This window comes from Hesperophylax consimilis, chromosome 16 (genome assembly GCF_061612785.1).
Source record: "Hesperophylax consimilis isolate HC1 chromosome 16, BYU_Hcon_1.0, whole genome shotgun sequence".
NCBI lineage: Eukaryota > Metazoa > Arthropoda > Insecta > Trichoptera > Limnephilidae > Hesperophylax > Hesperophylax consimilis.
In genome coordinates, this window is record NC_142851.1 from 26,333,440 (window position 1) to 26,349,345 (window position 15,906).

Genomic DNA, 15,906 nt, shown 5'->3' on the forward strand with positions numbered 1-15,906 from the left:
TTTTTAACCCGTAAACTGACACTGGCCTAGGTGTAAAGCTTTTGCTGATTAAATTCTAATCAACATGTTTATTACGATGCTTGAGGTGGTATTACTTTTTAATTAAAAATAATACCCTTCTGATTCTGGTTTACCTGAAAATATATGGTTCCATTTACAGGTTTTATGATCTGTCAATCTTGTGTACGGTCGTAACTAAATTACATGAAAACGAATCAATTTTGAATAAACTTAAAAAAATGTTTATAACGCAGGCTTTTAAACCCTTCGAACTGTAGTTTTAAGACAATCAGAAAGGATTATTTGAAAGATCGTCGTGATAAAATTTCAAAAATACTTTGAATAAAATTCTAAAAATACTCGCTGTAGCTATATTTCTAGGGTGACTGTATGACCATACTTATTTAATGTAATTATCGCACATATATATAATATATATGAATAACTACTTCCTGCTGATCGGAGCCTGTAAGACTTGTAGCTGGAGGGTATGGAGGAGACGAGGAAGGTAAGAGATCGAGCTACTTAGATCTGGTCACCAAAGTCAGCTAAAGCCATTTTAAAGATAGGTTTCGATTATTGATACTGATGTATGACTCTGGAAAGTATCGCACATTTACTTATTTATTCATTTTAGGGACTTTTACATGTTATGAAAAGTTAAAAAAATATTCAGTTATTATTATACATAATTGAATAGCCTCAGTAACAACATTTTGTATAATGATAGATTGAAGGTGTCCACAGACTTGGTATAATTATTTTTTTCTATTATTATTCCGGGCAAAAAGGAATATTAATATAGTCTCAGAATTTTTTCACTGAGATAAATCACGACTTCTAGTGTTACGTAGTGGAATCCGAAAGATTATCAATGCAAGTAATTCTGGACTGAAATTTAGAATTTTTTGTAGAAATTCCAAGTCAGTGAAAATCCTTATGTCTGAAAATTAATGTGTTGCAGTTGAATAAAATTTCTGGAATACCCATTTTCAATCATAGAAAACGTTAGAATTTATTTTTTATTCTTTAAATAACTTGTTCATGATTATTGCAATGTGGGTTCCAGACGGGAGAGTTGTACTCAAGTGGACTTTTACATAAAAAAATATATCACTTTACTCTAATACACCTTATATTGTTGTAATTTGTAGTTAACCAAATTACAAATCCCAATATTTGTAAGGCCGTGTTAGAGATTTCCCTTTTAATGTAATTACTGTAGACCATTACTGAGAATCTAGCAATGAAGAGATAAACGTCATTTGGGCATGTCCGTGTGCCAGAAGTAATCTCAAATTATCACTATCTGGGAGTAAATTATTCGTTCCAAAACTCTTTCATGAATAGATAATTATTTTCATTGGCTTGCCTGAAGTCCAGGAGTCGATAGGTCGATTTTGGTTTTTGGTCAAGTCGGTATCAACCACACGTCTTGAGCTTATCTGTTCTTATTCAGTGATAAACCACTTACTTCCAAACCTTGATTTTTCCCAACTGGGAATACCAAAATTCCACCTTCTAAGGCCTTTTTTTTAGGCATCACATACATTATGATACGTAGTTTATTTACTCATATTCAAAACTTTAATGAAGAAAAATTGTAACAATGTTTTTATGGTTACAAATTTATTATAACTAGCCGAAAATAACGTTTCCGACAGCGACATTATAAAAATACAAGATATTATTGTTTAATCTCATTTTGAACACATGCCAAAGAGGACATTTTAAATGAAATGAATAATCCATAGATAATAATGATTTTTTTTTCTTTTGCTTCTGAACCATCTTTTACTCTTGGAACTTCTAAAGAAACACTTCCCCTAACAATGTCACTTCAATCATAAATTTTCAAAGGCCAATGGGACATAATCGATTTCTGTCACGTTCAAATTATTACACCGAGGGCTTAGCGAGTCGTTTCTTTCTTTGCTCCTGTCCCGGGCTTTAGTTGTTAGATGGATTTATTTTTGCAACCTTTTATATTTCACAACTCCTTTGTTATTCAGAGGTGCCTTCTTAACAATTTATTATATTTATCGTATTAAATCGCACCTTCCTCGTTAAGTATCTTTTTTCAGTAATATTATTGGTATTGCGAATCTGCGACTACAATTGGTGTAAGAAGGTGCTGCTGGAATAAGCTCCATGCAACACACCCGAAGGACCAGATCCAGAATCATGCTAATTGCAATTGTGATATTGGGACAATATATTTTTATATATCCTCTAAACTTGATGAACAGTCATGTTTATACCTGGGCTTCTGGAACATTAGATAAGCCTAGATTGGAGTATAGGAAAAAGGGAACTCACCCGTCGCAGTTGGTCTCGAAATTTGAACGTTAAAATATAAAGCGATGAAGTACCTACATATATAATGTAATATTTCAAACAGAAAAATATCTAAAGTACCATTTTCAAAATTGGAACTGCTTTTTTGATAATTAAGACAATTGTCATTGATTTACTATAATATTTAGATGATACATGAAGCGGAACGTATGATCCACTTTTTTTACCTCCAACTGATCCAATTTAAATTCCAACGCTTCCAACGTCGAACGACCGGAAACTACTTCGGATTTTATTATTTTATCTACACATTTTACATCAAATGAAAAACGAATAAAATTTTAAGGATATATTGATTTGAATTCCATTACATTTAATCGAAAATAAAAGCGATGATTAACATCAACTAATTTTTTTTAAATTTGATTGGTCCGTCAAACGCGCATACTAGCTCCATTTCAGCATTTGAATAAATTTTGATCAGTATTCAAGTATAAAGGTCATGATGGTTGACGGCTGATTAATTTAAGATCACATAGAGAGGTAGAAGTCATACTTTAAATGTTTTAAAACTTTTCTTTTTCCTTAACATCTTTCTTCTCTAACACCAACTTTGTTATTTCCACAAAACATTTTAATCCTTAATAATACCAACCTTGTTATTTCCACGAAAAACATTAATCCTAATATCAACCTTGTTATTTTCATGACAAAAAAATCCTTTCTATTACCAACCTTGTTATTTCCACGAAATATCTTAATCCTTATTAATACCAATCTTGTTATTTCCACAAAACATCTTACCCAACTAACGTAACATCCGACTTATACAGGTCACTTCACAAAGCATTAATGATGTCCGATCTCAACAGGAAATATGAGGAAAAAAACAGTTCACCTTTTGTTTCCTCGTTCCTGCAATCCTCCACTTCCGGGCAGTCCTGCCATAGGTCCTGGCGCAACCGGAAGTGGCAGCGGAGCGCACGCCACCCCCACCCCCTTGGGGTACTTCCGGTCAGCGCGGGTATTCTTTACTTCCGGTATCAATCTCTTTTCAGCGCTGTTCCGGTGTCTGTTCGCGTACTGCAGCCGGGATACGTACATGGAAGCGATTACTGAAACAAATAAACGATTTTTAGTATATGGCTTGAAGATCAGAAGAATACGATGATATGTTATTTCTCCAGAGTTGTTTGAAATTAGCTTCTTTGTAAGAAATACGTTGGTATTTAAGTACGAGCGTAAAAATTACATTGAATAAAATACCTTGGATTATAATTAATAAATTTTCTAAAAGCCCAAAAAATGGTAATACGTGTCATTAACAAGCGACGGACAAGATATCCCTCCACTCGACTCCTCATAGAGTATAAGGCCTTAAACATACGACAAATTCACCTAAAATTTTCGCTAATACATTTCCTGTTCAAATATTTAAAAAAAACTCTCTTACAACACAACTACACCACCAGAACAATAACCAACGGTCACTACAAAGTACCTTCACTACATACCACGTCAGCTCAAAGAAAATTTTCCTTCCTAGCTCCTAAAATCTTTAATCTTATTCCTGAAAACCTGAAAACCGTGAGTCAACCCCATTCCTTTAAAAAAAAATAACGAAATGGATCCTTATACACGGAATACATTACAACTACAATACCCATTCATTCTACACTCTATAAATTTAATCACCTTTCAGACAAAACATAATAAATCTTTTTTCCCTAACTTAGCGGTATAGTATGTACATAATTAATTAGTGTGTTCTATTTACTTATAATTTCTCAAATTTTTCATTTTCTTATAATTTTCTGAACTTCTCTTTCCTCTTCTTTCAACCCAAACTAGCTAAACATCATTTTTATATTATAATAATGTATAGATTCTATGTCCGCAAACTGTAAAATTCACCCGCCATAACACAGGGTCATCCCTAGCATGGAGGGTGAAATATCACAAAAAACCACATGTAATCTCTAAATCTTGTATCAATAAAATAAATAATACCTATAAATATCACTAATTGTATTTATCGATTCAGTTTTACTTGAATGAAAGCATCATTAGGCTATAATATATTGATAAAAGCTCATGTCCCACAATACTGAAGTGTTGAAGTTTGGGAATATGCCAAATCAGTGTGCATCAAAAGCTTTATTCAATTCGATGTATTGCACGAATTAAATATTTCATATCGATTAAGTACATAAAGTCAACACCACAGGGTGATTATTGCTTTTAAATAACTTTTTGTTTTCGGTGATGTAAGAAAAAAATTAACCAACTTCCCGACATACGATCGAGTTGAAACTCGGCTCGTAGACTCATTGGTCGATAATGATGCATGCTATCAAGTTTATTGCCAAAAACTCATTATCATAAGTATAACTCTCGTGCCATAATATCATAATTATGAATATCAGGAATAGACTAAATTGGTGTGCGTCAAAAGCTATATTCAATTAGATGTGTTGCACGCACAAATTATTTCATTTTGTCTATATACAAAACCATGAGGTAATTGCTTCGATTTCGATTATGTTTTTGGTAATGAATTAATGCAAATATTGGAAGTGAAAACTAAACCACTTGCGGACACCCGATTGAGCTGATAATCAGCTTTTAGACTCGTTTTCAATGGCAATGCGTTCTATAAATTTTTGGTGGCGATCAAGCATACACACGCGGACAAATGCGTATTTCTCTGAAATTGAATCTTACCCAATCTGAATTTGGCTCAGTTTTTAGCGTAGTTGACCTAGGACTTGGATCAAAAAGACATGTTTAAAATTCACATCAATTAAGAGCCAGTCCCTGGGGAGTATTTTTAAAAAACTATAAATAAAAATAAATTCATTAAATTTATTTTTTTTAGGGGGTGATTTTTTAAAACAAATCTTTAAGGCGATGCCATACGTATTAATGCAAAATAATGTGTTTTTGGTTTGAAAATTTGGTCGCCTAGAAATGTTTTAGATGCTTTAATTAAATACTTCGAGTAGAATACATCTTGGTCTTTGAAATGATCGAGTATTTTTTAGATAAGTCTTTTAATAAGCCCAGAAAAAAATAATGTAAAGGCCCTTGAAAACTGCTTTAAAGTTCAAAATATCCTACTTACGGACACATTTTCGGTTATGATTTTATTGTATAATGTGGAAAATTAAGTTATTTATAAAATGATCGAAAAAAATTAAATATTTATGCCTGAACATCCACAATATAAAATAAAAGGCACTTTTTGGCCATGTTTTTTTCGTGCATAAAAAACAGGCGGATGGTGTTAAGAGGGAATTTAAACATTATTGCCATCTACGTAATGGTTGTTATTGATAGCGGCTCAATTTAAAATATTACACGACGTAGTGCATCTCCTTAAAAGCTTTTTTCGCTTGCTTTTTAATTACCTTCCATAGAAAAAACATAAAAAAATAATGGTCCGATGAAGTATTGACAGAAAAATATATGCCGCAAAAATTAATGGCGAAAGAAGTCTAGGGCAGGTTCACTTCTTTCTCTCCTCAAAAGACTCACCACATAGCATCCTCAAAGATAACATAGAGCTTGAGAGAAATCATTTTCCTCAATTCCTTCTTCAAGTCCTTCTGCGTGGAATCAATGAAAAAATATGAAACCCAATACTTTTACTAAGTCTGGCCAATACACTAATTTTAATGAATAATTATACGACCGGCTAATCATTTAATAGCTGCGTCATCTGTGTATAACACTTTTTAGTGTTAAAAAAATTAGAGGTTCTTAAATCAATACGTACATTTCAGTAATGATCTCTGTCGACAACAATTTTAAGAAAATAATTTATTTGTTAATATTTCAATTTATTATAGTTGACTCGAATAATATCCAAGGCTCTTCGTATAAATGTATTTATATCTTTATAAATACATATCGTAATAAGCACTTTCTTCCAAGAAATTCATCCTTTTTTCAATCATTCTAATGCGTACGCCAAGAGATGATTGAAGACGCAATTTTTTGAAATGTGTAACAAACTATTACGAAATTGATATCAAAAAGTTTGCGCGAACGGCTTCACTCCAACCATCGCTCATTTTCCAACTTTCAGTTTATGCAAACTTCCAAAAAAGTTCCTCAAAAAATAAATATTATGATGGTAAGCTTATTTATTTTCGGCAGTGAAGAGTTCAACGTTTAACTTTGTTGAAAAACTTTTTCAAGATATGGCTTCACTCGTATTTTTATAACCATCATTGGAATAATTTCATGGCCGTAAAATAATAAAATAAAAACTTTATATTTGGGGGCGGCGAACGTCGAACTATTTTACACTGTGAAAAATGTAAAAAAAATATTTTTATATTTTTAGTGCCCCTTTTCAAACCTGAACTTTTATTTTATTGTTCAAATTAAAACTGTAGCCATTTCTGGCTTCACACATAATAACTGCTTTCAATACACTAGTGCCAGTAGCGGAAAACCTTCTGGGAAACCTCTATCATAAACAATCGCTTTTGCGACTCTTGACTCTTGATGGGCTACATCTCTTTACCATAATTGCTTAAGGCGATGCACTACGTCGTGTAATATTTTAAATTGAGCCGCTATCAATAACAACCCTTATATAGATGGCGATAAGGTTTAAATTCCCGCTTAACACCATCCGCCTGTTTTGATTTATGCAAGAAAAAAACATGGCCAAAAAGTGCCTTTTATTTTATTTTGTGGATGTTCAGGCATAAATATTTAAAACATTTACGACCATTTTATAAATAACTTAATTTTCCACACTATACAATAAAATCATAACCGAAAATGGGTTCGTAAGTACGAGATTTTGAACTTTAAACCAGTTTTCATAGGCCTTATACATTATTTTTTTCTGTGCTTATAAAAATACTTACGTAAAAAATACTCGATTATTTCAAAGGCCAAGATGTGTTTTAATCGTAGCATTTAAATAAAACATCTAAAACATTTCTAGGCGACCAAATATTCAAACCAAAACACATGATTTTGCATTACCACGTATGGCATCGCCTTAATTGTATGTCTTATATTCAATATCTTGATTTTTATAATAAACCACATTCCAAATAAGGATAATTATTATTACTATTAATAGTCTTCACACAAGGAAGTGGTTAGATTAGACTATAGAGGTATTATTAGCTAAGTTAGAATAGGCTAAATACTAAGCTAGACTAGACTACACAAGTGCCTGTACCATTTATATAAGGTATAGAAAAATAAGCTTTCATTAAATTGAGACATTACTATAAAATGAAAAATTTACGAAACGCTATGGAAATAAACATATTGGACAAAAATAATTGCATACCTAAATTAGGAAGAGGCCGGTCTTACTGCAACGAAAAACAAGGTGGTATAAAAATAATGACATCCTCCGGAACTAGACAAGAAGAAAAAAAAGAAAGGCATTAAAGCCAGGGTGAGGGGAAATCAAAAACCACCTGGCAGTAATTTTTTTTTAAAATTTATTTTAGTTTATTTAGGAAACATACAGTTTTACAAAAATAATAATTGAACATAAAATATTGAACATGATTTAAACCAGTTAAGTTCCATTTGTAATATTTATAAAAGCTAGAAATTAATTAAAAGTAATAAAGTACCTACATAGTGGGTGTGAAAAATGATTAAAAAGAGAATACTTAACAATACAGAAGTAATATTTTTAACTTAGGTACATAGTAAGGTTAATTTTATTTTAAACGATTTAAGGGTACAGTGAAAAATGTCAATATCGCTTAAGGCATTATAAAATTTGTAGATACGCCCGAGAAGGAGTTTTGTGCGTATTTCGATTTGAAATGTTGTATATAAAATAAGGTATTTGATCTGGTTTTTGTTATTTGTTTTTGGGGTGTTATGCCGTGTTGCGCTACCTCCTTTATTTTATTTGTTAATAACACATCTGCCCTGATGATGGACACTGCAATGCTGTCCGAAACGTTGGCTAAAGAAGGAGGTAGCGCAACACGGCATAACACCCCAAAAACAAATAACAAAAATACTTTTGGCCGTGAAAATCTAAAATCATATTTGATCTGGTATTGCGTTCAAGACAATGAAATGCAATCCTCTCTAACAGGGCTTGGGAGTCAATTAGGCAGTTCACAATTCTGTACAGAAACAGTACGTCAAAAATTTTTCTTCGTTTGTAAAGAATAATAAGATTACGTTGATGATTTTCAAAACGATACGACAGGTGTTTTTGTTGGAATATTATCAATTCGGTTAATATAAGTTTGGCTCTACATACGACAGAGTTTTGTATTTGTATTTGTAAGCAAAGTGGTTTAAAATGAAGTATTTTAATTTTGATTTTATTTTTAATATTTTAATGCAATTAAAACGGCTTATGATGATATTTGATGAGAAAGGGAATGGGACGTGTCATTATAAAATTTTGGTAGGTTTTGGTATTTCAATACACGTTCCCTCCAACCCGCAGCTTCATATTCTTCTCGAGTAGCTCTATCCAGGGTCTTTTAGGTTTGTGTATATTATTATATAACTGTACTCGGCCATTTTGTAGTGCGTGAGTTTATGTTCAAGGTGAATATCTTAGACAGCGTATTAATTACTTATTAGTATGAAATTTACAAATGTTTTTGATGTACAGGAAATTTAATTAAAAAATATTATTATTAAATTTTATAGTCGGCAGAGAAAGTTTAAGGAAACATTTATTACGGTTGAGGAAATAACAACCATGAAAAAATCCATAAATATTTGCAATAATTTGCCACAACCACGCACAACAAACCCAAATAAAGTTTTCATAAAGACTTTACAGGTATTGGATTCGAATGTTGTTCGACCCATAAAAACAACACTGAGTAAATAAAAATATTTTTGTTTTCATATTCTGAGGTTTATTTCGGAAAAATCTATAAAGGATCTCGAAGCATCTGAGTTTCATGGAATTTGTCATCGATAAGGATACCAATTTTTAGGGTATTTTTTTATGTATTATGAAATATAATATTGTTATAGTCTTTTCCTCGAATCAGCTTCGTACAGAAAAATATAATATATAAGAATCAAATAAAATCTCTCTAATAATCATGAATCTCACATATCCCGTTACGTAATATGCTTTCATGTTCTAAACAAACAGCTGCAGAATAACAACAGTGATATTTTGTTTCGATTTTCTTCTCTTGTTTTTATAAATGATTATCTGTGAATTCAAAAAAATAGGCGTTTAATTCTGATGGTCCATTCACATCTACCAGCACCGTGCGTGGCAGTTACGTCAAAATTAATTGCATCAGCGACGTATCCGTGCAGCGACGTATCCGCGCAGCGACGTATCCCCGCAGCGATGTATCCCCGCAGCGACGTATTCGCGCAGCGGTGTATTCGTGCCGCCACGGGCTGACACCGGCAGACGATCTACGCTAGAATAATTTGTCTGTGCCGTTACATGTCTGTGCAAGAAATTCAAAATCATATTTGCTCATTCTGTAATATTTGGAAAACACTTCTTTGTCGTCTCAGAGTTCTTTATATAATGTAACGTTTTTTATTAAAGGTAATCTTAAGTTTTTAAAAGATTTTTCTATTCAAATCAAAAAAAGATAACAAATTATTATAAGCAATAATAATTATTAGTCTGAAAAACAAATATAAAAATATAAATGAAAAAAATAAATGCTGCCGACTGGAAATGAACCCCACCTTTTGCCTGTCGGTCTGTGAATGTGTCGGTACCACTGTGCTACGTCGGCTTATTTTTAACCGCCAAATAATTGAAAAAAATACTAGTATTTCATTCAATAATTCTTGTTTTTTTTATTTTTTTCATCTGGAAACAATTATTGCTTATAATAGTTGGTTAAATTATTATTTGTTGGTTTGGGAATGTAGAGCGGTGAACGAAAAACAGGATTGTAAGGATAATATTATATGATACGGAACGTAATAGTAGATGAAGACGGTTACGCGCGAATATATAATATGAAAACATGCGTCTGTATCGTATCTGCCACGCTTATAATAATAATATTTGGATGATTTGTATAGCACCGCTTTTGTGCAAAATCACCTCAAGGGCGCCGTACAAATATATTAATGGGCCGAAACACACACAGTTTATCAGAATACCTATCAATTCATTCGTTAATGGCCTACAATCCAATTTTTAACAGGAATATGAATAATTGAAAAGATTACTTAATAAATAAGCAATATTTTTTATTAGAAGTTTTATCCGCGTGTAATGCGCAATATCTTTTTGATAATGTTAGCCGAAAACAAATTTTTTATGCAGTTACAATTATATTAAACGTACTACTTCATTTTAATTATAACTTTCTCACTTGAACGTTCCAACGATATTATTTTTTCATCTTCATACAAACTGCATCATATGTTTAAAAAAAACTTTTTCTTCGTTATTATTGTCCTTGTCCTTATTGTAAATATAAATATAGAGTTTATATAGAGCATCACAGTTATTAATGCAAATAATTATAATTTCTTAATTATTTCCACTCACTTTCATAGTTTTTTTTATTTTTTTTTTATGTGACACCTCACAAGAGTGTCCCTGCCTGTGCAGTGTACAGACAGGGGAACTATGTCACCACCCGGTTGGGCGGCGTTGTGAGGCGGAATAAGGTAGGGGCTGTAGGAAGGGATTTGTTAATGCGGGCCTTGAAGAGGCTCGGATTATAGGAGGGAGGAAAAACAGATGCCGGTAGCTAGTTTCACATACGAGCCGACTTACACAAAAACGAGTCGTAAAAACGGCCCGTTCTCATGAAGCCAACGTCAACCGTGAACGGGTGTTCAGTTCGTGTCCGTCGAGTTTCGCGCACGTGCACCGGTGCATCAGGAATCAATGCTGCTAGCTCCTTGGAGCAGGCTCCATTGAAATACCTGTAGAACAGACACAGCATGCCTACATTGCGTCTATGCATTAGAGAAGGCAATCGGTCTGTTAACAACGATACTTATTTGTTGTGAATATCCTTAACCATAACCCAATGAACGATATGCTGTATATGATTTTTTTTGTCACTCGCTGTACCAAAGGATCAACGACATACGTACCAACGGATTTAAAGAGTTTGAGGTTGTAAAGTAAAGTATTAAATTTGAATAAAGTGATCTATAATCTAAATAAATGCGGTACGTGGAATAATTAGTTGGCATTAAGTATTGATTAGGTTATTACCAATTGATTAAAGCTCCCGTTTAACATGCAATCAAAATACCTTCGTCCGATGGGTATTTAATTAATCATTGTCGAGCCGGGACCGGAAGCAAGCAAGCAATTAGATGCGAATCAAGCCAATGGTGAAATCTGTGACCTGAAACCGGCCAGTTTATTCCGCCCGCCAAATTATTGTCCGTTTAATTGCTTATGTTAATACTATTGATTTTACGTTTCGTAATAACAGAGTTGAGTCCTGTCGAAGTGTTAGTACTACGTTGCTAGTACTTTGATCGGAAATGCAAAATAAAGCGATGTTATGCATTATACTGTCACTCATGGAAATTAAGTGGGGATTAATGCCAGTAGGTATTTCGGATTTTGCCCGTTGCACCCGGCGGAGGTGATTATTGTATTGATATTTTCAAATGTAGGTTAAATCATAATTTACTATACTTGCAAACTTTTGATATATAAATTATTTTTTCTTCATTATTATCTAAATTTAAATCATGAGTTGTTAAGTAGGTATTGTAAAAAAAAGGTAAAATAAAGTGTAGTTTACAAAATTGTGTAGTGTTGTAGGTTCTGTAAAGTTTAGTGTATCTACTGAAAAAAAGTGTAGCGTTCTGTAAGGTAACCTAATGAAAAAGTGTAAAGGTTTGCCCGTTGAACCCAACAAAGATGATTACATTTATATGTACTAAATAATTTTATGTTAACAAATTGATTCTTGATATTTTAGGTAGGTACCTACAATTTTGTATTTTAGATTTTATTTATTTTATACTATAGAAACAAACAGTACATGATTTAAAGAAATGAAACAATATACAGGAATAAGATACTTCATGTTGGGTACCTTTGATATGTTTCCTTGTAATGTCTGCCGATTGGTATGTTTATTCCAATTACCAGGTGACGTGTGTAGTATATAGGTGTATGTGTGTGTGATGTGTGTAATGTATGCGTGAGTGTTTGTGTGCGTGTTTTTGTACGTATTTTTCCTCAATATCTACCAATATAAATAAAAATGTGTTCGTTTGTTCAAAATCTTATGTCTGAGAAAGTTCTTCACTTGAAATTTTGACCCAACTTTGCATTCGAATACCCGTGTGTTTTAATATACCTATATTGTATAGATGGCTTGTGTGATGCGAAAATGCTTTTTTAAATCACAGCTCCATCTTTAGGACAAACATGTTATTATTATTTCCAATTTATAAAAACAATTATTTTAATAGAAAAGATATAATCACGAGTTGTCAGGTAGGTTCTCTTAATTTTTAGATTAAAATTACCTTTTCTTTATTCAGCAATATTGAATAAGAAGTTTATACTTTAAAACTGATTCTTTATTTATTTTTGTAAAGTATACTTTATTAAGTTAAATTTAAGATTTTATATCGAGTGTACATCTTTGCTAAAAGTAATAGAAAAATATACCATTACCTACGTACTGATTCTACATGATTTTAGAACCAAAAAAGTTGAATAACTTTTTTCGAAATTCTAATGTATATTTTTGTATGGAAATGAACATTGGAATTTCTAAAAAAGTTTTTTTTTACTTCTACCATCACGTACGACCACCTCCCGAAGTTAGCGCACTTTACCCCCGGACACCTGTGTTTTTACCAAAAACGTATTTTTATTTCGAATGAGGTTTAACTGCTCTCCCAAGTTCTTTATAGGGGTGTAAGATAATTTTTTCACATGTACTTTGGGACAGAAAAATTTAATAATAATTTTACTCCAAAGACTCCAAAAACTCATTTTTTTGATTTGAAAAAGCTTACCTAAAAATTCTCTTAAAAAATGTTAAAAATTAAAACATCAAACTTTTTGTATGTTAAATCGAAAAAGTTACGTTGTGCCCATCGTGCGTTACGTACGCTTTGGTACCCATCCACGCGCCCTTTATTCATCATTCAGTAATTTTCCAATATATCGAGCTTATCTCCACAATTGATATACAATCATCTGGAATGGCCTCGCGGGTAATAAAAATGCTTTAAATATGACTAGTAAGTATATATACATCAAATCAAGAAACCATAATGGTTTTCGCAATTCGGCTGCATAATGTTGAAGCAATGAAATAATTATCGATTACAGCAAAACAAATGATGATATCAAATACTGATCCAAAATATAAATAATCGTTTGAAATCATTGACTAAGTATTATCTAGACATGGGCAGTGAACTTTGAAATTAACACCGAAACCAAAAATATTGGTTCAAGAAAATGTTTATCAAGAGGGAAATGAATTATCTTGCAGTCGAAAGATTGGAAGAAGCTTTGCTTTTAACCTTTTGTTGGTCTGCACAGAGAAAATTCGTCCTCCAGCAAGATCGTTCCATGAGCACAGTGAATGTCATTTTATAAACACGAATTTTAGGCACTTGGCAATATTTTCTGTAGAGGCTCCAGGAGACTTTATCATTCACAATTTAATCAGCTATGTATATATATATATGAATACTCTAAAAAAATAACTTTTAGACATATTGATTTAAGTAACAATTTATAAAAATTTTACATTTCTTTCTAGCAAAACAACTATGTAACGCGTCACGAAACAAATAACTTAGTAATACTTTTGCAACAAAATGAACGATGGTCGTTGGATTCGTGTACGTTTTTAGCAGCTTGAATCATGTCGTGTTTTTAACTTCATCTCTATATATTGTGCCTTTCAGGCTCGCTATTGGCCGATAAAATGAAAAAAATTACATCAAGGGATTGAGCGTTCATTGTTTTACGTTGTAGAAAACTTACATTTTTTATATTAAAATTCGATAAGAAGTTGTTTTATGAAATTACTCTTAGGTGGTGTTATTTTTAGATTGGAATTAGGTACAAGAGGGCTAATCCATTGTTATTATATATTGATACTAGTGGATTCCCCGAAATGTTTTGTTAATGTTTTTCTCGGATGCCTCAGACTTCTTCCACCATTTGCTACTGTGTACCACAATGTTACTCTTAAAAAAACTACATTACATAAACTTTAATTCAACACCATATCTCATTGCGGTGCAGAGATATTGCGTCAAGTATTCCTCGGGCGTCTCCGACTCCATCTATCATTTGAAAATCTTTAAACACTCCTGGCACTAATAACAACAAATTTTGAAATTTTCAGCGATATCAGTTGACTACTTTTCGAGTTTTGCGAGCACAAACATACGCAGGCTGATTTTTATATATTACGATTAGAAACCAGTTAGAATGTAACTCAATCATTTCGAATGCATTTTATAATATAGGACGTTGTCCTGCCACAGACCGCCTTCTATGTAGGGAAGTTAAAATTTGTGGTTGTATTTATTTTTGGATGATAAATCTGAAAAAAAAAAATCGTTGAAATGCCACCGGGTCCAATACCATCCTTTGTTTCAAGCTGGAACCAGCCATACTCATTCACAACATTTCATTAAAATCGGTTGGGCGGTTTCGGAGATTAGCGTGTACGAACACAGTGAAACGTGATTTTTATGTATAAAGATTGGTATTAAAAAAAATAAAACATGTGAAAAGTTGGTTTTTAGATGTGGCTTATAAACCTTCCCACCTCACCAAACTTGATACCGACCGTTTCCGCCCACAACACAATTAGTAATAACAGGTAATAAAAATTAAAATATATAAATGATAATATATTATTATACCTTTTCAAACACAGTTGAGATAAACCAATAGAAATGTATCGCGATCGTGTCTCAATTTTTTATTAAATATTATTTAAATTTCAACGGTATACCTAAATATACAATACACAATAATGGAATGTCACCAAAAACAAGCATAATCAAACACTAGTAATAATTTAAACAAAAGTTATAATTAACTGTGGCATTTGATCATAAAATGAGGACAAAATAGAATAAAAGTATAAAATTAATACAATCTCTAGAAGGAGATACAAGTAGGTACATACAAAATGTTATAGACAAGTATGAGTTGACTTAGGTTTAATTAATAATGACTTTTTGTATTTAGCTTCTGTGCAGTTAAACAGATAAGCTATATCTGCGTACCTACTATCTTCATGTAATCTAGGTAAAAGCGAGTGTTTGAAATGCGCAGTCCTGGAATTGTTACAATTACCCATGGTATACGAGTAGCTCTTATGGGTACATGAATATTAACTTACATCTGATAAAATTGTTCAAACATTTTTAAAATTCTTTCTTCAGCTGATAATGAATCCATTTAGCTTTTATGGGACCTAATATTCAACACGTTTTTAGTGTATTGGCGACAACAATTTTTTATAAAGATGTAGGTATATAGCTGACACATGGGATAAATTGTTCAGTATGGCTGTCACAAAATATCGAGTGAGTTCAATTTTATGCTGGAAATGGTAATAAATTAGTCATCTAGTGTGTTTTATGCCAAACATTTGAACATACAAAGTTGTGTGC

General features: G+C 32.2%; 1 protein-coding gene across 1 annotated transcript in view; it reads right to left on the reverse strand.

The window, feature by feature from the left end:
• The window catches only part of LOC149416949 (cell adhesion molecule Dscam2-like), a 546,393-nt gene that overhangs the window by 136,846 nt on the left and 393,641 nt on the right, over window positions 1-15,906 (reverse strand). Inside the window, exon 7 of the mRNA XM_089641351.1 lies at window positions 3,197-3,413. Within this exon, the coding sequence (XP_089497477.1) occupies window positions 3,197-3,413 (217 nt within the window). The remainder of the gene's footprint in view (window positions 1-3,196; window positions 3,414-15,906) is intronic.